The following is a 21116-nucleotide window of genomic DNA, read 5'->3' as shown; positions in this document are numbered from 1 at the left end:
AGGAGGGGAAAAAAAAAGTCTTTGCTGAATGACATATGTATCTGTGGGTAGGATCGGGTGGGAGTGTTCAGACATGCGGAGACCAAAGGAGCACCTTCGGTGTTTTCCTCTAATGCTCTTCACCTCACTCCCTTGAGACAGGGTCTCTCCCTGGGCCTGAAGCTTGCCATTGTTGCTAGGCTAGCTGGCTAGCAAACTCCCAGGACCTGCCTATTTTTTGTTCCCCCACATTAAGATAAAGGCTTGTTGAGTCGTTCCTGGTTTTCAGGTGGGTGCTAAGGAGCATCGGAGGGAACAGATTCGGTTCCACAGCCTCCTCTCACAGAATCAGTCCCGAATTCACCAGCCAAGGTTGTGAGTTCATGTGCCATGATGTCAACGTACAGGTCTTAGCATTTTGTCCATCGAAAATGCTGAACCAAACACAAATGTTTCCCAGTTTTTCATCTGCACGTCCTGAGTACCTGAGTGATTATATGGCAAGGAAGGTGAAAGGCCACCGGTGTGAACATTGCAGAAGCCATGGAGTGCTTTCAGACCAAGAACAGCAAGGTCAACAAGAAGCTCACCATCGCCCACGGTGAACAGCTCTGACACCTGGACCTGTGTGGCCCCTGAACCAGTAGGCCATTGCTCCTGAGACCACCCTCCAGCCCGTCTGCTCACAGTAGCCTGTGAGCTCTGTACCCTCACTACAGTCCTTTGGTTTCACATTCTCCTCCAAGTCTAACCAGATGGCAAAGTTAAATTTCTGATTATGAATAAAAAATAAGTAGCAAAAAGGAAATCTAATTTCCCAGCATAATGTACTTGAGCAAAAGTAAGTGTCTAGACCCACAGAACAGAGAGATGTTTGGATAACATTGGGTGGGGTTAGGGGAATGAGTGCATAACAAAATGCAAAAGCTAAATTCGGAACCTGATGTCCTTGACTTGAAAGGCAAAGGAGTCTAGGAGAGGAAACACAGGAATCTCAAACTCAATTTTCTATAGCGCTTGATTCTACTGTTCTCAGATGAAATGTAGAGGACATTCAGTGTGAAAAAACAGAGCCACTTTCCTGTGTTTGACATGGCTGGATCAGTCACTAGAGAGGACAGTGCAGATGCCAGATTCAACAACTGTCCCATAATGTTCAAATGCCAGTTGACTAGAGAGATGGCTCAGCAGTCCTATAGAGGACCCAGGTTCAATTCGTAACACCCACATAGCAGCTCACAGCCACCTGTAACTCCAGTTACAGGGGACCTGATGTCCTCTTCTGACCTCCAAGGACCCCTGAACATGCACGGTACACATACATGTACTAGGCACACACACATCCATAAAAATAAATAAACATTCTTTAAAAGAATGGTTGCAGCGGGTGTGGTGGCACAGACCTTTATTTCCAGTCCTTGGAAGGCAAAGGCAGGCAGATCTCTGTGAGTTCAAGACCAGCCTGGTCTACAGAGTGAGTTCAAGCACAGCCAGGGCTATTACACAGAGAAACCCTTTCTCAGAAAGAAAGAAAGAAAGGAAGAAAGAAAGGAGGGAGGGAGGGAGAAAGAAGGATGGTGGCAGTGTTAGCAGTTTATTTATTGATTGATTGATTTTTTTTTTCAAGTGTAGCCCTGGCTGTCCTGGGACTCACTTTGTAGATCAGGCTGGCCTCAAACTCAGTGATTTGCCTGCCTTTGCCTCTCAAGTGCTCAAGTGCTAGGATTAAAGGCTTGTGTGACCATCTCCCAGTTATGGTCTATTTATAACCCATGGATTGTGTCTCTCCTACATCAAACTATGTCAAAAGCTGCTCTTACCTTTCTTTCCTAGAGTTTCTCTTCCATATTTTGGGGTTCTAGTCAAACTTATCTGCTCCCTAAATCTTCTAACTCTTGCTCTATTGAATGACTACACATAGGTTTGGTTGTTTTGTTTAACAGGATCTCACTATGTAGTCTTGACTGGCCTGAAACTCACTATGTAGACCAGGCTGACCTAAAATCCACAGAGATGCACCTGCCTTTGCCTCCCAGCTGCTGGGATCCTGACACTTATGCCCATTTTTCCATGTTTTATTGTCCACATTATGATTCCCCAAAAGGCATTTCTTTGAATTATTTTGCCAACTGATGGCTAGTCCAGTTCCCTTATGTATCAAAGGTGATAGTATGAAATTATCATCTTGCTTATTGCTGCAGAACATTGACTCTTACCCTATTCCTCAAGCTTTGGCTTCTACTTGCTCCCTATACTGAAAACTATGGGATGTCTCAGGACCAAAGGCTTAGTGACACAAATTCAAGAACAGTGTCTTTTGGTCTCTATTCTGACACTACTTGTAAAAAAGGAAATCCATGGTCATCGTGTGTGTGTGTGTGTGTGTGTGTGTGTGTGTGCTGCTAGAGATGAATCTAGGGCCTCACACATAGCAAGTGCACACTCTATCCTAATAGCCACATTTTTGTGAATCTCCTGAGCCTTTTGAAAACATCAAGAAAAGTTGTCCAAAGGTTGCTCCAACACTGTCCATTCTCCTTTGTAGGGTCAGTGAGAAAAGCATATCAAGTTATTTATGTAGAAGTGGTTTGAAAGAGTTGTTTTTGTTATTTTTAATTGTGTGTCTGTGTGTTCACTTTAGTGCAGGTGCCCTCAGAGGCCATATGGGTCAGATCCCCTAGAACAAGAGTTGCAAGTGATTCCGAGGAGCCTGATATGGGTTCTGAAATTCAACCTCAGGTCCTTTGCAAGAGCAGTAGACATGGTTTTGAAAAGTAAGGATAGGAAACAGGCTGGAGAGATGATTCAATGGTCAAGAGCACTGGCTGCTCTTCTGTAGCACCCTGCCTCAGTCATGGTTTCTATTGCTGTGAAGAGACACCATGACCCCAGCAACTCTTCTAAAGGAAAACATTTTAATTGGGACTGGCTTACAATTCCAAGGTTTAGTTTATTATTACCATGGCAGGCAGCATGGTAACCTGCAGGCAGATATGGTGCTGGAGAGGTAGCTGAGTTCTATGCTGGATCCACACCTACTCCAACAAGGCCACATCTCCTAATAGTGCCACTTTCTGAGTCTTTAGGGCCATTTCCATTCAAATCAGCACACACTCATTTGATGGCTGTCCATGATCTGTCACTCCAGTTCCAAAGGGTCCCATACCTCCTCCTGGCTCCCATGGGCCCACTTACACATGGTACATGGACACACATATAGGCAAAATACCCATATACATAAAATAAATCTTTTAAAAAGAAAGAAAAGAAAAATAGATGTATGGAGTTAATTAATGGGTAGAGATCATACCTGTTCAAGACCCTGAACTACAAAGGAAAAAGAAAAACTTACATAAATGTACACTGAAGCCAGGCCTCTAATCCTAGTTATTTGGGAGACTGAGGCAGGCCTTCTTGAGTTCAAGGCCAGTTCAAGCAAATTAAGTGAGACTCTGTGTCAAATTTAATAATAAAATAAAGACTGGGGTCAGATGTAATCTCAGCACTCAGGAGGAGGTTTGAGCTAGAATATCATTGCACAGGGGAAGCCAACCTGAACTACACAATGGACTAAGTCAGCCTAGGCTTTAGAGACTCCATGTCCAAAAATAAATAAATAAATAAGTAAATTAGATTTATAGAGTAGTAGTAGCAGTATTCTTATGTCTGTGCCTTATTTTGTTCTAATTTGTGGTAGTGTTTTGTTTTGCTTCTTCAAACACAGTTTCAGGTACCACAGGCTGGCCTTGAACTCCTCCTCCTACTGCTACCCCCACAAGTGCAGTGTCACCACAGCCAGCTCTCTCTTGCTTTATTTTTTTTCTTGGGGGCAGAGTGGCAATCCAGGGTGTCTAGTTAATTTTCTTTTACTCCCATTCCCTCTTTCTAGTTCCGTTCCATCCTTCATTGTTCTTGTTATCGCCTTCCCCTTCTTTCAAAGCACAACCGAGAAGCATCTCCAGTGTAAAGAGCCCCCCGCCCCCACCCAACCCCCGTCCGTTCTACAGAAGGAGATGAGAACGGAAGACAGGCCATCACCCTCAAAATGTTTTCAGGAGAACCAAGAGCTCAAGACATCTAGATCAGCCTGGGTTCCATAGCAAGACTGTCTCAAAATGGGAGTGGAAGGGAAGTTAGGAAGGAGGGAGGAAACAGAAAGTGACTCCTTCAAAGGCAGAAGTAAACATCATGGTGGTTCAAATCTGTAATCCAAGTACTCTGAGGGCTGGCGCAGGAACACTGAGGGCAGCCAGGGCTACCAGAGCAAGACCCCATCTCAAAAGGGGTAGTGGGCAAGTAAGGCAGAGCAAGCTTTAAAGGTTGAGTGTCCTTTATTTGAAATGCTTGGTATTGTTAGCCTCTAATAAAAAAGTGTTCTGCCTGCATGTACACCTGATGCCACAAGAGGGCATCAGATCCCACTATAGAGGGTTATGAGCCACAAGTGGTTGCTGGGAATTGAGCTCAGGACCTGAGTGAGTACAACTCTGGTTTTTGGTTTTTAAATTTGAAGTGAGAAGATCCACTTTCTTTTCTTTTCTTTTCTTTCCTTTTACCTCGAGACAGGGTTTCTCTGTAGCTTTGGAGCCTGTAATGGAACTCACCCTGTAGACCTGGCTGGCCTTGAACTCACAGAGATCTGCCTGCCTCTGCCTTCCAAGTGCTGGGATTAAAGGTATGTGCCACCATATCTGGCTAGACATCTGGGGATCTTAATTTCTACTGCCAGTTAAATTAAAACTCAGGAAAATCTCAGATGCAACAGGTAGGAGCAGACAGAATCAGCAACTGAAGATGGGCTTTTATTGGGGCAAGGAAACACATATATGCATGAGACACAGGGAAAAGACACTTTGCAAAGTAAGAGTGAGGGACTCAGAAAGCCAAATTCCAGTCTATTCTCCAGGACTGTTTTTTATTTCTTTGTTTTTCTAAGTCTCTGAAGGGTTTCCCTCCCCTAATTTGGGGTTGGTCAGTTTAAAGACAGGATGGATAATTGACCCTCAACTATTTTGTAACATGTCCTTATCCAGCCTTAAATTTATGGAGCCAGTCCATCACCAGGAGGTCTACTATCAAGAGAAAGAGCCTGTAAGGCCCTTGTTGTAAACTGCCAGGCTTTTGCCTCAGGTTAGAAGCTGGTCATCCTGGAAATTAACCAGCCCTGGCTGTCCTTGAACTCACACTGTAGATGCCAAGCTGGACTCGAACTCACAGAGATCCACCTGCCTCTTCCTCCCAGGTGCTGGTGCTAAAGGTGTTTACCACCACCAAGCTGCTGCATGTTATTTTGTGTACGTTGGAGATGAACCCAAAGTCTAAGCATGCTTTAAGTGCTCCACCTACCACACATCCTTAGTGCACCCAGTCTTTGACTAAAGCTCCTCTATGATTCCAGGTGTATCTCATTGTAGCATCCTATTTGGATTCAACAAGTTTGATATTTAGAGCACTTCAGAATCCAGTTTTCAGGTTTGGACCACTCAAAAGTGTATTTAACTCATGAGAATGTACCCTGGACACTCTTTATAAAAAGGTATCAGAGCCAGGCTGTGGTGGCACACACTTTTAATACCAGCACTCGGGAGGCAGAGGCAGGTGGATCTCTGCCTCTACACACAGAGAAACCCTGTATCGAAAAACAAACAAGCAAAACAAAACACAAGAACAACAACGAAAGAGTAATCAGCTGTTGCCTTATATCCCAGCATTCGAGAGGCAGAGGCAGGGGGATCTCTATGAGTCTACATACTAAGTTCCAAGACAGCCGTAGTTACATAGTGAGGCTGTCTCAAAAAACAATGTTTAGCACCAGCACAACTTCCTCAAGAAAGCGTTTAACAGTGTCCTCTGCGTCATATTCCATAAACGTTTCACAAATAGCATACACTTTTCCTTCCCAGCACTCAGCTATAATATTAGTTTTGTCTGTGATCATTTGTCTCCTCTAGACCCAACGCTCTATTCTCTATCTGATACTGTATTAGCTATCCTTACAATTTCCTAAACCCACTTGTTACTTCTTCGGTTCTGTTGGATGAGAACCAAATTTTTCTGTTTCGTTCTACACTTGATATCATGTCTTGATCAGAAAAACAAATGTTAAAACCATGCAGAATACTATACAATGAGGTAATTCCAAAGGCTGGAGACCGGCTGCAAACAATTCAGCCACCGGTGTCGCCACCGCCTCGGGCGATGCTGGGCGCACGCACCGGACAACTCCCCCATCCCACAGCCCGCCCGCACTTCCGTACGCCGACCCAAGATGGCGGGGCCCGCGATCCAAAACCACAGTCAAGATGTCGGCTTCCGGTTTTCCCGCAGCGTCGCGCGTGGCCGGCGTGGCCACGCCCACTTCCGGCCCCTTTGCTACGGCATGGCTGCGTTGGGGAGTAGGCTGTCCAGTAAGTGAGTGTGCGGTTGGGGACCCGGCAGCCGCGGGGTGGCTTGCCCTCTAACTCCCTGCTCTTCCAGTAGGTGTCCGGAGGTTGCACTGCAGTGCGGCGGCTCGGGCCGGCAGCCAGTGGAGACTGAAGTGAGTACCGGGCGGTGGGGGGGGGCGGGACCTGGCAGCCCGCCGAGCCCTCACCCCTGTGCTTCCCCACCCAGGCAGGGACTGGCTGCCAACCCTTCTGGCTATGGACCCCTCACGGAGCTTCCTGACTGGTCTTTCGCCGGTGAGCCTTGATGTCAGGGTTTCCCTTTTTCCTCCGAGAGACCACCCCTGGTAGGGATTGGGGGGCGTGTCTGGGAAAATATTTAACCTTTTATTTAAAAAAGAGTTTGAGGAGAGGAGCGCTCTAATTTTATCTGAGTCCAGAGCTGGGTGTGGTAGCTCGCACCTGAAATCTTAGCTTTGAGCAGTCGAGGCAGAGGGATTGCTGTGAGGTCAGTGCAAGTATGTGCTACTACATAGGAAGTTCCAGATTATCCTGAACTACAGAATGAGACCCTTTGTATAAATAAATAGTAAATTGACTAAGGAGCTGTAGGGGATCATGGCTTGAAGATATAATCCTAACTTGGGCTGTCCTGGGGTTGGAAGGGTGCATGACTTTATTTTTTCAGAAGGGGCATCTGTGGTGAGTGTAATTTTAGAATTTGACTCCACATACACAAGGAAGTCTGTGGAAAGCTGCTGTAAGGAACACTGAAGATCCCCTACAAGACTGAAGATGGCAGACTCAATACAGAGAAGTCTTTTTTTTCTCTTTAAGAAAAAATTATGGGGCTGGAGAGATGCTCAGGTGCATGGACTTCTTCAAAAGGAATTTGGGTTCTCTTCCCAACCCCCATGTGGTGGCTTATAACTGTAACTCCAGTCCCAGGGGATCAACACCATCTTCTCACTCCACCTGTACCGGGCACCCACACGGTGCAATCAAAACACCCATTCACATAAAAACAAAGCATTTTTTAAAAACGTAAAGTTAAAAAGGAGTAATAATGACACATGTAAACAGGAGGCAGGAGCAGGAGGGTTGAGAGCTAGGGACAGCAACAGCGTTGGCTACCTAGTGAGACCTTGCCTCAAAATTCAAAAGTGAGCCAGGAGGCGATGGCAGCACTCTGGAGGAGAGGCAGGCGGGTCTCTGTGAGTTCCAGACCAGTCTGGTCTACAAGAGCTAGTTCCAAGACAGCCAGAGCTGTTACACAGAGAAACCCTATCTCAAAAAACTAAGAAAAAGTGAGTGGGGTGGTGGTGCACACCTTTAGTCCCAGCACTCCAGAGGCGGAAGCGGGATCTTTGAGCTCAAGACCAGTGTGGCCTACACATCAAGTTCCAGGATAGCCAGGGTTACACAGAAACCCTGTCATGAAAGAAAAAACAAACAAAAAACCCTACATTTCATTGTAAGATAAGGTTCAGCAAAGACTGAAGTGTTTCTGAAGATAAAACAGTGAATTCAGCATTGCAGATGACCCAAATTCTATGCTAATGACACAGCTAAATGAAATAATAAGAGCATGCTTTGAAACTCATTTTCATGATTCTGTTGTAACTAACCACTGATGGTGCTAAATGAATGTTTTCTTCAGTATTATTTTTGATGGGCAGTGCTGGGACTTGAAGCTGGGCCTCACATGCTAGCCCCCACCCAGCCCTGAGGGATGTGAACTGGAAGAGGGGGCCTAGAGAGTGACTGTTCTCTACTCCTGTCACATGGCAGTGTTTGGACAAGATGGCCAGCCCACGTTTAACATTTGCCTTTTTCTCACTGTCTGTAGATGGTCGTCCTGCACCCCCAATGAAGGGCCAACTTCGAAGACAAGCTCAACGGGAGAAGCTTGCAGTGAGTGGCTGGAACTCCAACAAGGCTATGTTTATAATTGGAGGATGAAAACCTAAATGTTTATCTTTGTTTTCTTTAAGATTGACTTTTATATGTATGTGTTTTGCCTCTGTGAATGTGTTCACCACATGTGTGCCTGGTACCTGTAGAGGTCAGAGGAGGATGGTTAGATTCCCCTGGAACTGGAATTACAGATGGTTGTGAGCTGCCATGTGGGTGTTGGGAGTTGAACCTGGGTCCCATGCAAGAGCAGAAAGTACTCCTAACCACTGCCCCATCTCTCCAGCTCCATACGTTATAATTTGTGTGGTACCTGAGCTACTGTTTAGCAGTGCTTGGAATCAAAACCCAGGGCTTCCTGCCTGCCAGACAAGTACACCACCAGCAGCTGTATCACCAGTATTTATCTAGACCGAAGTATATAGACTAGGCTGGCCTCAAACTCACAAGAGAGGGGCTTGCCTTTGCCTATGTAGTGCTAGGCTCAAAGGATACACCACCCTACCTGCCCCAGCCAAGTACTTTAATGGCACTGTGAGAAGGGAAGACGGGGCACTGGTGGCGAGAAACCAATAGCAGCATTCCCTCTTCTGTCGTGCAAAGACTGGGCCAGTGGCAGTCAGCAGCATCAACATCAGCTGAAAACCTTTGACTTCTGGGAAGAAAGGGGATCTGCTCAATGGTATGAGCCCCAGATGTTATTTATTCTTTTCCTGTCTGTTTCAGAGACGAGTTGTACTGCTGACACAGGAAATGGATGCTGGGTTACAGGCATGGAAGCTCAGGCAGCAGAAGTTGGAAGAAGAAAGGAAGCAGGAAAATGGTCTTAAACCCAAAGGGATTTTACTGAGAAGCGCACTTCCACGTCAATAAAAAGCAGCTCCATTCCCACCTTCCCAGACTCTCTGGCTTTCTTTTCTGTCACCTGAATGAATGCTTTATCCGATGCAGAATGAAGCTGTTTTTTTCCGCCATTTGTATTGACAGCAAACTAACTATCTCAGTCACCAAGAGGAACTAAAAATCACTGCCTGGGAGGCTTGGCCCAGTGCCCTGAGTCCTCACTCTATTCCAGTTCAGCCAGATCTTGCTCTGGGGCTATTATTTTACCCCTGGTGCTAGAGAACAAACCCAGAGTTGTGTAGAAGTTAAGCACAACACCACCCTACCACATGCCCTGTTCTGGGATTTTAATCCTCCCCCATGTTGGCCATAGTGTCAACCCAGCTAAGCAGCAACTGCTCTGTAGAGGAAGAAGTAAGGGGCAGCGCTGGTGTCCCTGGTTTTACCAACATAGTTGAGTCACTTATAGTCCATACACAGCTCAGTTGTATACAGTTGGCATTCAGTAAATGTTTTGATGAAAAGGGCTCCCCAGGGCCTGGAGAGATGGCTCATCAGTTACACTGACTGCTCTTCCAGAGGACCCCAGTAAAATTCCCAGCACTCATATAGCAGCTCAACTAACTTCAGTTTCAGGGAACCTGACACCCATGGCAAAACACCAATGCACATAAAATAAAGAGGAAATCTGTAAATTAAAAAAAAAAAAAAAGAACAGGTTCCCCTCTGAGGCCCTTTTTTCTTTTTGAGATACAGTTTCACTGTAGTTCTGGCTGGCCTAAAACTGGCCATGTCCACCAAGCTGTCTTGAACTCACAAAGATTATCCTGCCACCACACCTGGCAGATATCTCTTAACAAGCAACTAGTGTCCAGACACATGACCCAGGAAACACCCACTCCAGAAAACTGACATAGGAAGAACTGAACTTGTGTGTTTAGTCTGCCACTGAAGGAGTTATGTTCTGACTGAATTCCAGAGGTTGGTTGAAGAGGACTCTACACAATGTGGCACTAATACCCACTGTCCAGCTCCTGGGAACTTCCAGTAACCTGGCAACCATTCATTTTATTGATTACCAGCCCTCGCCTGGATTCTGAAGGCAAGGACCTTTGTTCCCATTCCAGTCCTGAATGTCAGGGTTGCATCTTTCCACCACAAGCCTGGTTGGTAGTTGCAGTTTTCAGGAGCTTCCTACCTGACCTTGTTTCTACCCCTCCGCTTTACGGCCTCTCTTCACTAGCTTTCCCTCCCTTCCTCTCCCCACTACCTCCTTCCTCTCGCTGACCAAATGCAATTCTTGGATCTTACATTTCGCTGATGGTCGAGTTTTCGGTCTCCCACACTTTTCCTGCCTCTGTCCCACTGCTGGTGTTTTTCCAGATCTAGTTCTCAACCTCTTATCTATCTCCCTTTCTCACGGCCAGCTTCAGCCAGCCACCCCCCCTTCCCTGCATACCTCTCCTTTTGTTCTCACAGCCCAGCCATCGCGGAGGAAGCTGCACTCTAAGGAACTGTCTCCATGTAAAGACTGCACAAAACCCCAAATCATAAATCTCAATCCTCCCTCTTCCAACAATTTTAATCACACTTATTTGACTTTCCCCCGTCCTGTGACCTTGAAGCCTTTCCCTACCCGGGCAGATCACACTTAATAGAACAGCTAGATTGCAAAAACCATTAATAAAGGGGTGGCCCCCAAATTCAAAGTAATTGTGATTGTAGGCAATGGCTTCTGTTACAGTGTAAGTTTGGGGCAAGAGGAGGCTTGTCCGCAGGTCTCAGCACACAGCTCTCCCTGTTAGTAAATGTCCCTTCCCCACAGGCATTGAAATCTTCATGTCACCACCATCATTAGCCATCAAGCCTCGCAATGTTTAACACTCTAACGTGACACATGCTGAATACCACGGGAATCAGGCCACCCAAAAATGCTTAGGAAGAGAAAGTCTTCCGCATCCCGTCCCCTGGGACACCCAGGCTCCTAGTCAGTTGTCGGCTGTGGCCTCAACCCCTGCAGATGGCAGCCTGCACCACAGAAAGACAACTTTTTTTTTTTTTTCTTTCTCTCCTGCTCTTGGCTGTAATTGGTTTCAGGCAGAAACAACCACGTCCCCAACCAGGAAAGGAGGGCATTGGGGCGGGGGCGGAGGAGAGGCTGTGGGAGAAGGGAGGGACCAAAGGAGAGAGCCGAGAGGGCTTCCAACCCAGTTCGCCGACTAAGCAGAAGAAAGATCAAAAAACGGAAAAGAGAAGAGCAAGCAGGCATTTTCAGGAGCAATCCCCTCACCTCCAAGCCGACTGCGCTCTAGGAATCCAAGTTCCGTGCCTTCCGAAGACAAAGGCGCCCAAAGAGAGCGGCGGCGCGACCCCAGGGCGTGGGCCCCGCCGCGGAGCCCGCACCGCCTGGCGCCCCGACGCCGCGGACCATGTCTCCCGCCCCTCGACCCTCCCGCAGCCTCCTGCTCCCCCTGCTCACGCTCGGCACCGCGCTCGCCTCCCTCGGCTGGGCCCAAGGCAGCAACTTCAGCCCCGAAGTAAGTGAGCTCCTCTGGCCCTTCCCGGAGTTGCTCGCCGGGTAGGCGAGCCCGGGGGTCTTCAAGGGGACAGTCCCCGCTGAGAGCAGGGCTCTGGGGGTCTCTGCTGCTCCGGCCTTTCTTTTCCCTCCTCATCTGCAAACTTGCAAGTCGATCCAACTTTTGCCTGCCTCCAACCAACCCCCTCCGCCGCCGCCGCCGCCGACTCTTTCCCATTCCTCCCTTCCCTGGAAGAACTTTGCAGCGGGGCCCGGGCCTCGCTGTCCCGGGCTCTGCGCGCACTCTGGCACCAGGCAAGAGCCTCATAAACACTGGACTCCGCTCCAACCCCGTGCCGTCTGGGCCGGTGTCATACGCGAGTTGTTCCTTCAGTTTGGCAGCGCTCAGGTGCCCGCGGCCCTGCACGGGCGCATCGGTACCAAGTGGGGCGTCGGGGGCGGCCGAGCGCTACCCGCCTCCCCTGGACCGCCCTCGGTGCGGGCCCTGGGCCCTGGCGTCGAGGATCGCGGCGGGCCGAACTTCCGCGCACACAAAGCTCTTCTTGTGAGCCGCGGGGCTCAGCCTGACCACCGCCTCCCGGCGTCCTCACCCCAACCGGCGCCTTGGGGGGCCCTTTTTGTTGCTAATTGTTTCTCTGCGTTAATTGCGAGAGACTGGGGGAAAGTTGCTCGGAGAGTGAGTGGAGGGCGGGCCTGGATCACCCTCAAGCTTCCAGACTGACTTGGGCGTCCCCACCCCCATCCCCAGCCCTCCCATGACCATTGCCCACCCGGGGCCTGAAGGAAGCAGTCCCGAAGGAAACAGCGTGGGAGTAGTCTGAAGAAGTTTCCCCTCCCTCTCTTATTTTGGGGTGAAGGTGGGAGATGGATTTAATCAGCTTCTTATTTTGGGCCATCCAACCCACTCATCCTGGTGAGGACCTGGGTGTGGTAGGGAAGGGCTGGGAAAGGCTCAAAGTGCAGAATCTGGTGTGCATTTGACTCCCTCTGCTCTAGTCCCAGGCCCAGGCGGGATCACACCCTTCGAGGTAACGTCTCGGGCACAGCTGCCTGGGCCCCTGAAGAGACCTGGGGCTGAACGGACACGTGTGGACCTGGGAGTGAGACCACACTTGTGCATGGAAACTAGAAACAGTAAAATCCTCCCTAAGACTGGAGACCAAACCCAACTGTCAGAGAGGAGGGGACTTTCCCAGCCCTGAAGCTCCCATCTTAGCCCCAAAGAGAGCGCCTAACAAAAGGAGCCTCTGGAAGACTGCCCACTGCCAGCTTCTTTTTCCCCTCCCCAGCCTCCTCCAGGTCCCCTAGGGGAGGGGCAGCGGCACTGGCTCTACTCTAAGTGGGTCATGGTCGTCCCAGAGCCAGAACCACCATTTGCTTCTGGAACACAGTAGGGTGGGAAGCTGAGGGAGGGCGGGGCAGACCCAGAAGAGGCCAGGATCCAAGGCTTGCTGGAGAGCTGGAGAGCCCCCACCCTCTCGCGGCCTTCTAAAGTGGGAGGTGTTCCCTTGACTTTCTCATAGGGATTACCCTGCACTTACTCATCACGACAATGCCAGCCACCTGGGTCCCGCCACCCAACACAGGAGAGGAGAGGGGAGGGGAGGCAGCCAAGCCTCGGGCAGCCAGGTCCCTTGCACCAGGCCTCCATGGCTCCTCACAAGCTCCAGGACAGTGTCTGGTGTCTCACCCTTCCCCCACCCAGCCGCAGACACCAGAGTCCTGTCCTGTGGTTCCAGTCTCTTAGTCTGTGGTTCTTCCTCTGCTCAGAGCCTGGCTCTGTGAGATGGAGAAAGAAACTTGCCCAGTCCGGGAAAGGAAGAAAATAGAGGCCGTTTTCTTTCCTGGCTTTGTGGCACTCTTCCGGGGAGTCCTTTTTCTGACAAAGCATCCATTTTTCTCCACAGGGCACAGGGCAGGGTTTATAAGTGTGCTTATTTAGGCCTGCCTATCTCTTGAAAGGCTGGCGGGGAAGGGATTTGCCCAGAGATCCTGCCTGTGTGTGATGCTTCTCCCACCATCCTCCTCTAGGAGCATCCCTTCTGTTTGGCTAAGGGGAACTCACTCCTCCCCAGCTGTGGGGAGGGGGCAGGCCACTCCCACCCCTCCTTGAGCCCTCCCACAGCGGTTATCCCAGCAGGGGTCAGAGCCTACAGGTGGGGCTTGGAGCAAAGGGAGTTTCCTACATTCTTGGCACAGGCCACAGCAGGCCTCAGGAGGGCACTGGCTGTGGCATCAACCAGCACAGGTCAGGGCAAGCCTTCAAATCCAAAAGAACAGCTCTGGACTCACACGCCCTGCTAGGCCCCTCTGTCAACCAAGAGGTTAAACTCATGTGCTCTTGGGCAGGGTTTTGAGAAACAGGTGATGCTAAAGTTGTTTGGCCAGGCTTGTTGACTGGGGGAAAGGCTGGGTTGTTTACAGCTCAGGCTCTAACTCACTTCAGCGTGAGGGGAATCACTTCCTGGAACTGTGTCACAATCCCTGCCCCTATTGGGCTCAGGTCCTAAGTCAGCTGCTCCTGAATCACCCCCAGACCCCACACAAGAGCACTGCTCCACCACCCATGCCTAGGCCTGAAGGGGAAGCATCACATGGAGATAAATCCATCCTAATAGTGGTCATGGGTAGGAGATGCAGGACCCAAGGCAGCTTTTGCCCTTTCCCCTCCAAATGCCTATTCTAGGCAACTTGAAGCCCCCTTTAAACTCCTTAAATAGGTAAGTGGAACAGGACCAGAGCTATCTGGGCCATGTCTTCCTATAGAAGAACCCAAGCATCTTCATAGTCCGTGCACAACATGGCTTACTAGGCTTTCCAAGCCTAGATTGCTACATCATAGAGTGTTTATGTAGGGTTGTGGCTGATCAGCTACCACCTCCAAAAGAGCCCAGCTTCCCCATCAGCACCCAGCCTCAACCCTAACTCCTTTTCTAGACCCCTCCTTTAAAAGATCTCTGCTGTGAGGGTCCTAGAAGTGTGGTACCTCTGTTCCGGAAACTCACTTGCCCTGTTCAGAGTCCCTCACCCAGATTCTCTACACTACATATTATGAACATGACCCATTTTCAAATGGGACATGCCATCTTTGCAAGCACTGATGGAGGAGACACATGCTGGAGAAAATACCAGCTCTAAAAAGATATTCGAGGGTGTGGGGATGGCTTAGTAAAAAATGCTTACTTCGCCAGCTTGAGGACATGAAATCGAACCCTAACACCCATGTAAAAACTAGGTGAGGTGGCACACACTTGTAATCTCAGCACCAGGGAGACAGAGGCAGGCAGTTCCCTGAGGCTTGCCGGCCATCGAACCTAGTCTAATAGATGAGCCGCAAATCCCTAAAAAACAAGGTGGACAGCTCCCAAGGAACACTCCAGAAATTAACCTTTGGCCTCCGCATGCATGTTAGCACAAACCAAAAACATCTTAAATCTCTCTCAGTCCATCAGTGCTCTCATTTACAAGAGTACTATAGCCAGTCAGGACCAATGGCTTCCCATCACCCCTGAGGACAAGTCATACTGGCGTCTGGGCTATAGAGTTCGAGTCAATGGTTAGCTTAACTTGAGAGTTCCTGTCAGAATGAGGCTTGGAGTCCATCATATTTCTCACTAAACCAAAGACATCTGCCAGACACTGTGAAGAGGCAGGTGGACCCCTAGACCCAGTAGAAAATTCTCTAACCCACACCCCTCTCCCTACAGGCCTGGCTGCAGCAGTATGGCTACCTACCTCCAGGAGACCTGCGCACCCATACACAACGCTCACCCCAGTCACTCTCGGCTGCCATTGCCGCCATGCAAAGGTTCTATGGTTTGCAAGTGACAGGCAAGGCTGATTTGGATACCATGAAGTAAGTATCTGACCACACTGAATACCAGAAATTCTGACATTTGAACCTGCCTCTATACCTGTATCCCAACCCTCTTCCATTCACATCATTGCCTGGCCTTTCCCTACACTGACATACAGAGCCTCACCCAACACTGACCTGGAGCCAGAGGCCAGGACCCTGGGTCAACTGTAGCACTCCACTCTCCCCTTGAAGGCTTTTTAAAATTTTATATATTATACTGACCACAATGTTTCTACCCCAGGGCCATGAAGCGCCCTCGCTGTGGTGTTCCAGACAAGTTTGGCACTGAGATCAAGGCCAATGTTCGGAGGAAGCGCTATGCCATTCAGGGCCTCAAATGGCAGCATAATGAGATCACTTTCTGGTGAGTCCAACAACCTAGAGATTTTTCTCGCATCCACTACCCTTTCCTATTAGTTGTTTTATGTAGATAAAGAAATGGCCTGGACTAGTCTCCTCCATTCTTAGGGAGTGGGAAGGAAAATAGCTCTAATCTTGCAGAGAAGCACAGCCATTTGGGGGATGCACTCTAGTGCCAACACCCCCAAGTCTTTGGCTCTTGGAGCAGGGGGGAAAAAGGTCTGGCAAGGTGGCTGGGCGAGTTCTGGGAGAGTGCAGGGAACTTTGCCTCCTTTATCTAATGCTTCCCTTCTCTACCCTCGTGTCTGGATATCAGTATCCAAAATTATACCCCCAAGGTGGGTGAGTACGCCACATTTGAGGCCATCAGGAAGGCCTTCCGAGTATGGGAGAGCGCTACGCCACTGCGCTTCCGCGAAGTACCCTATTCCTATATCCGAGAGGGCCATGAGAAGCAGGCTGACATCATGATCTTGTTTGCTGAGGGTTTCCACGGCGACAGTACACCCTTTGATGGTGAAGGGGGCTTCCTGGCTCATGCCTATTTCCCCGGCCCCAATATTGGAGGGGACACCCACTTCGATTCTGCTGAGCCCTGGACTGTCCAAAATGAGGACCTAAATGGTGAGTAAGGGAACCCTGAGTCTGCCCTGGGTAGAGTGTGCAGTCAGTTGTATATAGAGGGGTCTCCTTCCAGAATCTAAGCTAGCAGGGTGTAGTAGCCAGCCTGGTCTACATAGTAAGTTCCAGCCAGCCAGGGCTACAATAGTGAGTCCCTGTCTCATAAATCAATAAAAGTAAAATGACAAATCTAAGTGCTGAGACAGGAGGATTGTGAATTTGAGGCCTGCCTAGACTACATAGCAAGACTGTCTCAAAATAAACAATAAAAAAACAACAACAGCTAAGTGCTAGCCACACAAGCCTGGTGTGGAAGCAGGGATGATGTTTTAAGCTATTTATATCTGTATATTTGGTCTGCTGTCACCATCTGAATGCCTTGCCAATCCTCCTCACCCACTTTTGCAGGCAAACATGATGCGTAGTTTCTGGGAGCAACTGAGCCCCACAGTGTAGGTTTTCTTGAAATTGAATTCCTGTCCGTCACCCCACTTCACCCAGAGGAGGGTACTGACTGGCTTCGAGCTTTCTGAACCAAACAGGAAGCTGACCCTCGAGATTTGTTCGCTTTAGATGGAAAGCATGACCAGAGGCTTATCTGTGAAACTGAAGTCTCTGGTGGGGCAGCAGGGAGTCTACAAAGGGACCCAAGCTCTCAACACCTCCATCCCTCTAGGGAATGACGTCTTCCTGGTAGCTGTGCATGAGTTGGGCCATGCTCTAGGCCTGGAGCATTCCAACGATCCCTCTGCCATCATGGCACCCTTTTACCAGTGGATGGACACAGAAAACTTTGTGCTACCTGACGACGATCGCCGTGGCATCCAGCAACTTTATGGCAAGTTATTCATCCCTATACCTGCTCCTCTGTCTCTGCTTTTGTCCCTTTTTGGTCTCTGGTCTGCATTTTCCCTCCCATGTGCTTGAAGCCTGTATATACACACACACCACATTTTACTGCCTCTATTAGCTCCAACCTTTTTTAAAGTTTTTTTTTTTTTAATGTATAAGTATATTACCAGTGTGTGTGTGTTTGTATGTGTACACAACATGTACATGCCTGGTGCCCACTGCGGCCAGAAGAGGGCATTGGATCGCTTGAAACTGCCATGTGAGTGCTGGGAACCAAACTTGGGTCCTCTGTAGGAGCTGCAAGCGCTCCTAATGAGTCAGCCACATCTCCAGCCCCGCAGCTCCCACTTTTGAGCATACCTTTTGAACGTACCCAAGCTGACTAATTGAACCCTCTCCAAAAGGCTGTTTACATTTGTTAAAACATACATTTATTTCTACTAGAGGGGTGTGTGTGTGTGTCCACAGAGGCCAGAGGCATCCAGTTTCCTAAAATTGGGTGAGCCACCTGATACCAGTGCTAGGAACCAAACTCATGTCCTCTGCAAGAGCACCATATGCTTTAACCACTGAGCCGTCTCTGCAGCACCTCTGCCCTCTTCATGCTGTCTGTTCATATATCTGTCCTTCCATCATCTCTACCCCAAAGTCTGAAATACCTCTATTGTTCTCTTCCTCAGGGAGTAAGGCAGGGTCACCCACCAAGATGCCCCCTCAGCCCAGAACTACCTCCTGGCCCTCTGTCCCAGATAAGCCCAGAAACCCCACCTATGGGCCTAACATCTGTGATGGGAACTTTGACACTGTGGCCATGCTCCGAGGAGAGATGTTTGTCTTCAAGGTGAGAGGAAGAGAAGAAGGGGGCGGAAGGACTCTCAGCAAGGAAGTTGGGTGGAAGCGTAACAGAAGGACTGAAAACTAAAACTGGGAGCTTGGGCACCAAAGATGAAGACTAAGGTACAAGACATAATGTGCTCTCCCCACCTTTACTATTCCTAGGAGCGATGGTTCTGGCGGGTGAGGAATAACCAAGTTATGGATGGATACCCGATGCCTATTGGCCAGTTCTGGAGGGGCCTGCCTGCATCCATCAATACTGCCTATGAGAGAAAGGATGGCAAATTCGTCTTCTTCAAAGGTAAGCAGGTCATTCCTAGACTGGGGGAATTGGGAGGGTCTCCTTGGATGAGGTGATTCCACTTCAGTCCCAAAGTCTTTAGAGTCAAGTTGAACCCAGATTCTTCCCTTCTTCTTATCCCAGGAGATAAGCATTGGGTGTTTGACGAGGCTTCCCTGGAACCTGGGTACCCCAAGCACATTAAGGAGCTAGGTCGAGGACTGCCTACAGACAAGATTGATGCAGCTCTCTTCTGGATGCCCAATGGAAAGACCTATTTCTTCAGGGGAAATAAGTAAGACTTCACACCCTTAACCCCAAGCCCTCCACTCAGAAACTGCCACCACCACTGCCACCCCAGATATCCTCATCCCTAAATTCTGAAGTAAGCCCCCCCACCCCACCCTGTGTTGCCCTGGAAGTGGCTAAGCCTTTACGTTGCCTAGCAGTAGGCAGCTTTTCTTAGTGTTGCTTGAGTGGGATGTGATGACCCGGTCACCATTTCAGACCTGGTCATTTGATGCCTCCTGTCCCCAGCACTGTGTCTCCACCCCAGCCACCAGGCACTGTCATTAAGGGCTGCTGGTGGCTCCTTACAGCCTGGACCCTCCCTTCCACCTCCTCCTTCCGCCTCTTTCAGCTGCAGGTCCTCATTACTCAAAACCCCTGTCCCCAACCATGTCCATAGCTACCCTTTGTTCCCTGGTGTACTGCCATGGGTCTGCTAACCTCTGAGGGCATGCCCAGTATCCAACTACTTCCCTTTCTCTCCCATCCCCAGATACTACCGTTTCAATGAGGAGTTCAGGGCAGTGGACAGCGAGTACCCTAAAAACATCAAAGTCTGGGAAGGAATCCCTGAGTCTCCCAGAGGGTCGTTCATGGGTAGTGATGAAGGTGAGTGCGAGACTGTGCAGAGAAGGATGGGCATGGGGAGTGAGGAAGAGCAGAAAGGCAGAGCATCTGGTAGAAACATTGATGATGGCAGCAATTGCATGGAACTAGCAATTGTCACTTGCCAGGAACTAGCCAAGAGCTTTCATATGTAGTACCCTCCATCTTCTCACTCTTCCAATCTGGTCTGTGATGAACTCCATTTTCCACTTGAGGAAGCAAGTGTTGAGGAAGATTGAGACGTAAGCTTGGCTAGCCATCACACTAACCGTGCTCTCTTCTTTTCTCTCTTTGGGACCTTTATGGACTCTGGCCCTGTCTTGGTTCTTGCACCTTACACCGTCTTCTTGGTGCCCTTCAGTCTTCACATACTTCTACAAAGGGAACAAATACTGGAAGTTCAACAACCAGAAGTTGAAGGTAGAGCCAGGGTACCCCAAGTCGGCTCTGCGGGACTGGATGGGCTGCCCTTCAGGGGGCCGGCCAGATGAGGGGACTGAGGAGGAGACAGAGGTGATCATTATCGAGGTGGACGAGGAGGGCAGCGGAGCTGTGAGTGCGGCCGCCGTGGTACTGCCTGTGCTGCTGCTGCTCCTGGTGCTGGCGGTGGGCCTTGCAGTCTTCTTCTTCAGACGCCATGGGACCCCCAAGAGACTGCTTTACTGCCAGCGGTCACTGCTGGACAAGGTCTGACCCCCACCGCTGGCCCACCCGCTTCTACCACAAGGACTTTGCCCCTGAAGGCCAGGGCAGCAGGTGGTGGCAGGTGGGCTACTCACACCCGTCCTGAGCCCTCTCCCTCCAGCCGTAATTCTCAGTCCCGAAAAGCCTGTCCGCCCTCACCCCAGCATTGCTTCATCCATAGGTGGATCCCCTGAGGGCTGAGCTCCCGGAAGGTGGTCCCTTCAGGCCTCTGGCCCTTGAGGGAACCTCATAGCTTGGTGTGTGTCCAGCCCTATTTGAATGTTTTCAGGGCTCTGCACTTGAAGGCAAGACCCTCTGACCTCATAGGCAAAGGCCACATGGGGTCATCTGCTTCTTTTCCATCCCCTGACTACATACCTTAAATCTCTGAACTCTGACCTCAGGAGGCTCTGGGTATGTGAGCCCTATAAATACCAAGTGTACCCAGTTGTCAGCCCTCCCGCCACTCTGACTAAAAGGAATCTGAGAGTGTGTGTTTGGAGGTGGGAAGATTGCTCAGCTACTCTAAAGACTTCAATTTAAAAAAAGAAAAAAATCGCTCAATGAGGGTCTTGGTGGCTTGGACGACCAAGTGCCTCTCCACAAAGATCTGCCTCTATCCAACCCAGCCTGGAGAACCTCCAAGGAGCCTGAGCCATTAAGGACTGAATGGGTCTGAGGAAACTGTTGGCAAAGCTGGCCCCTCCTGAATGTTAGCCTTGGATGTCAAGTTCAAGGTCACATGAGCTGAAAGTGGGGGGGGGGATAGTCCCAGGTGCAGGGGGGTCACGGGGAGATAGCAGGATGTGGAGCATGGGGGATGAGCCTGGTGGCTTAAAAGACCTGTCCAAATGCAAGTAGCTGGGGCTGGGACCCAAAGACAGCAGTCAGAGGGGGCAGGAAATGAAGTGTAGTGAGACAGTGTATGCCTGGGAATCTGGGCAGACTGTAGGGCACACGCAGGACACTGTGGTACCCAGGAGGGGCACATTTTATTGGATCTCTTTTGACTCCTTGCTCACTGGCTGTGGAAGGGAAGGCTAGGAGTGGATACAGGAGTAAAAAAGAGCATAT

At 49.6% G+C, this 21116-nt stretch overlaps 2 protein-coding genes across 3 annotated transcripts; both read left to right on the top strand.

Moving 5' to 3' along the window:
* Positions 1-6226: 6226 nt before the first annotated feature.
* On the top strand, positions 6227-9171 carry Mrpl52 (mitochondrial ribosomal protein L52). 2 transcript variants are annotated; one of them, XM_051195741.1, is made up of 5 exons: positions 6227-6386; positions 6460-6517; positions 6592-6659; positions 8212-8276; positions 9003-9171. In XM_051195741.1, the coding sequence occupies exons 1-5, from the start codon at positions 6248-6250 to the stop codon at positions 9147-9149; spliced, it is 477 nt and encodes a 158-aa protein (XP_051051698.1). In that variant the 5' UTR covers positions 6227-6247; the 3' UTR covers positions 9150-9171. The 2 variants fall into 2 exon arrangements, with proteins under 2 accessions (XP_051051698.1, XP_051051697.1); XM_051195740.1 differs by having other exon boundaries at positions 6457-6517.
* Positions 9172-11270: 2099 nt separating this feature from the next.
* Positions 11271-20814, top strand: Mmp14 (matrix metallopeptidase 14). The gene is made up of 10 exons (XM_051195727.1): positions 11271-11656; positions 15363-15511; positions 15756-15878; positions 16191-16498; positions 17172-17337; positions 18032-18188; positions 18347-18485; positions 18609-18759; positions 19246-19361; positions 19720-20814. The coding sequence occupies exons 1-10, from the start codon at positions 11549-11551 to the stop codon at positions 20049-20051; spliced, it is 1749 nt and encodes a 582-aa protein (XP_051051684.1). The 5' UTR covers positions 11271-11548; the 3' UTR covers positions 20052-20814.
* The last annotated feature ends 302 nt before the right edge of the window (positions 20815-21116 follow it).

Source organism: Phodopus roborovskii, unplaced genomic scaffold (assembly GCF_943737965.1).
Source record: "Phodopus roborovskii unplaced genomic scaffold, PHOROB, whole genome shotgun sequence".
NCBI classification, from domain to species: Eukaryota; Metazoa; Chordata; class Mammalia; order Rodentia; family Cricetidae; genus Phodopus; species Phodopus roborovskii.
This window is presented reverse-complemented; position numbering and strand designations above follow the sequence as displayed.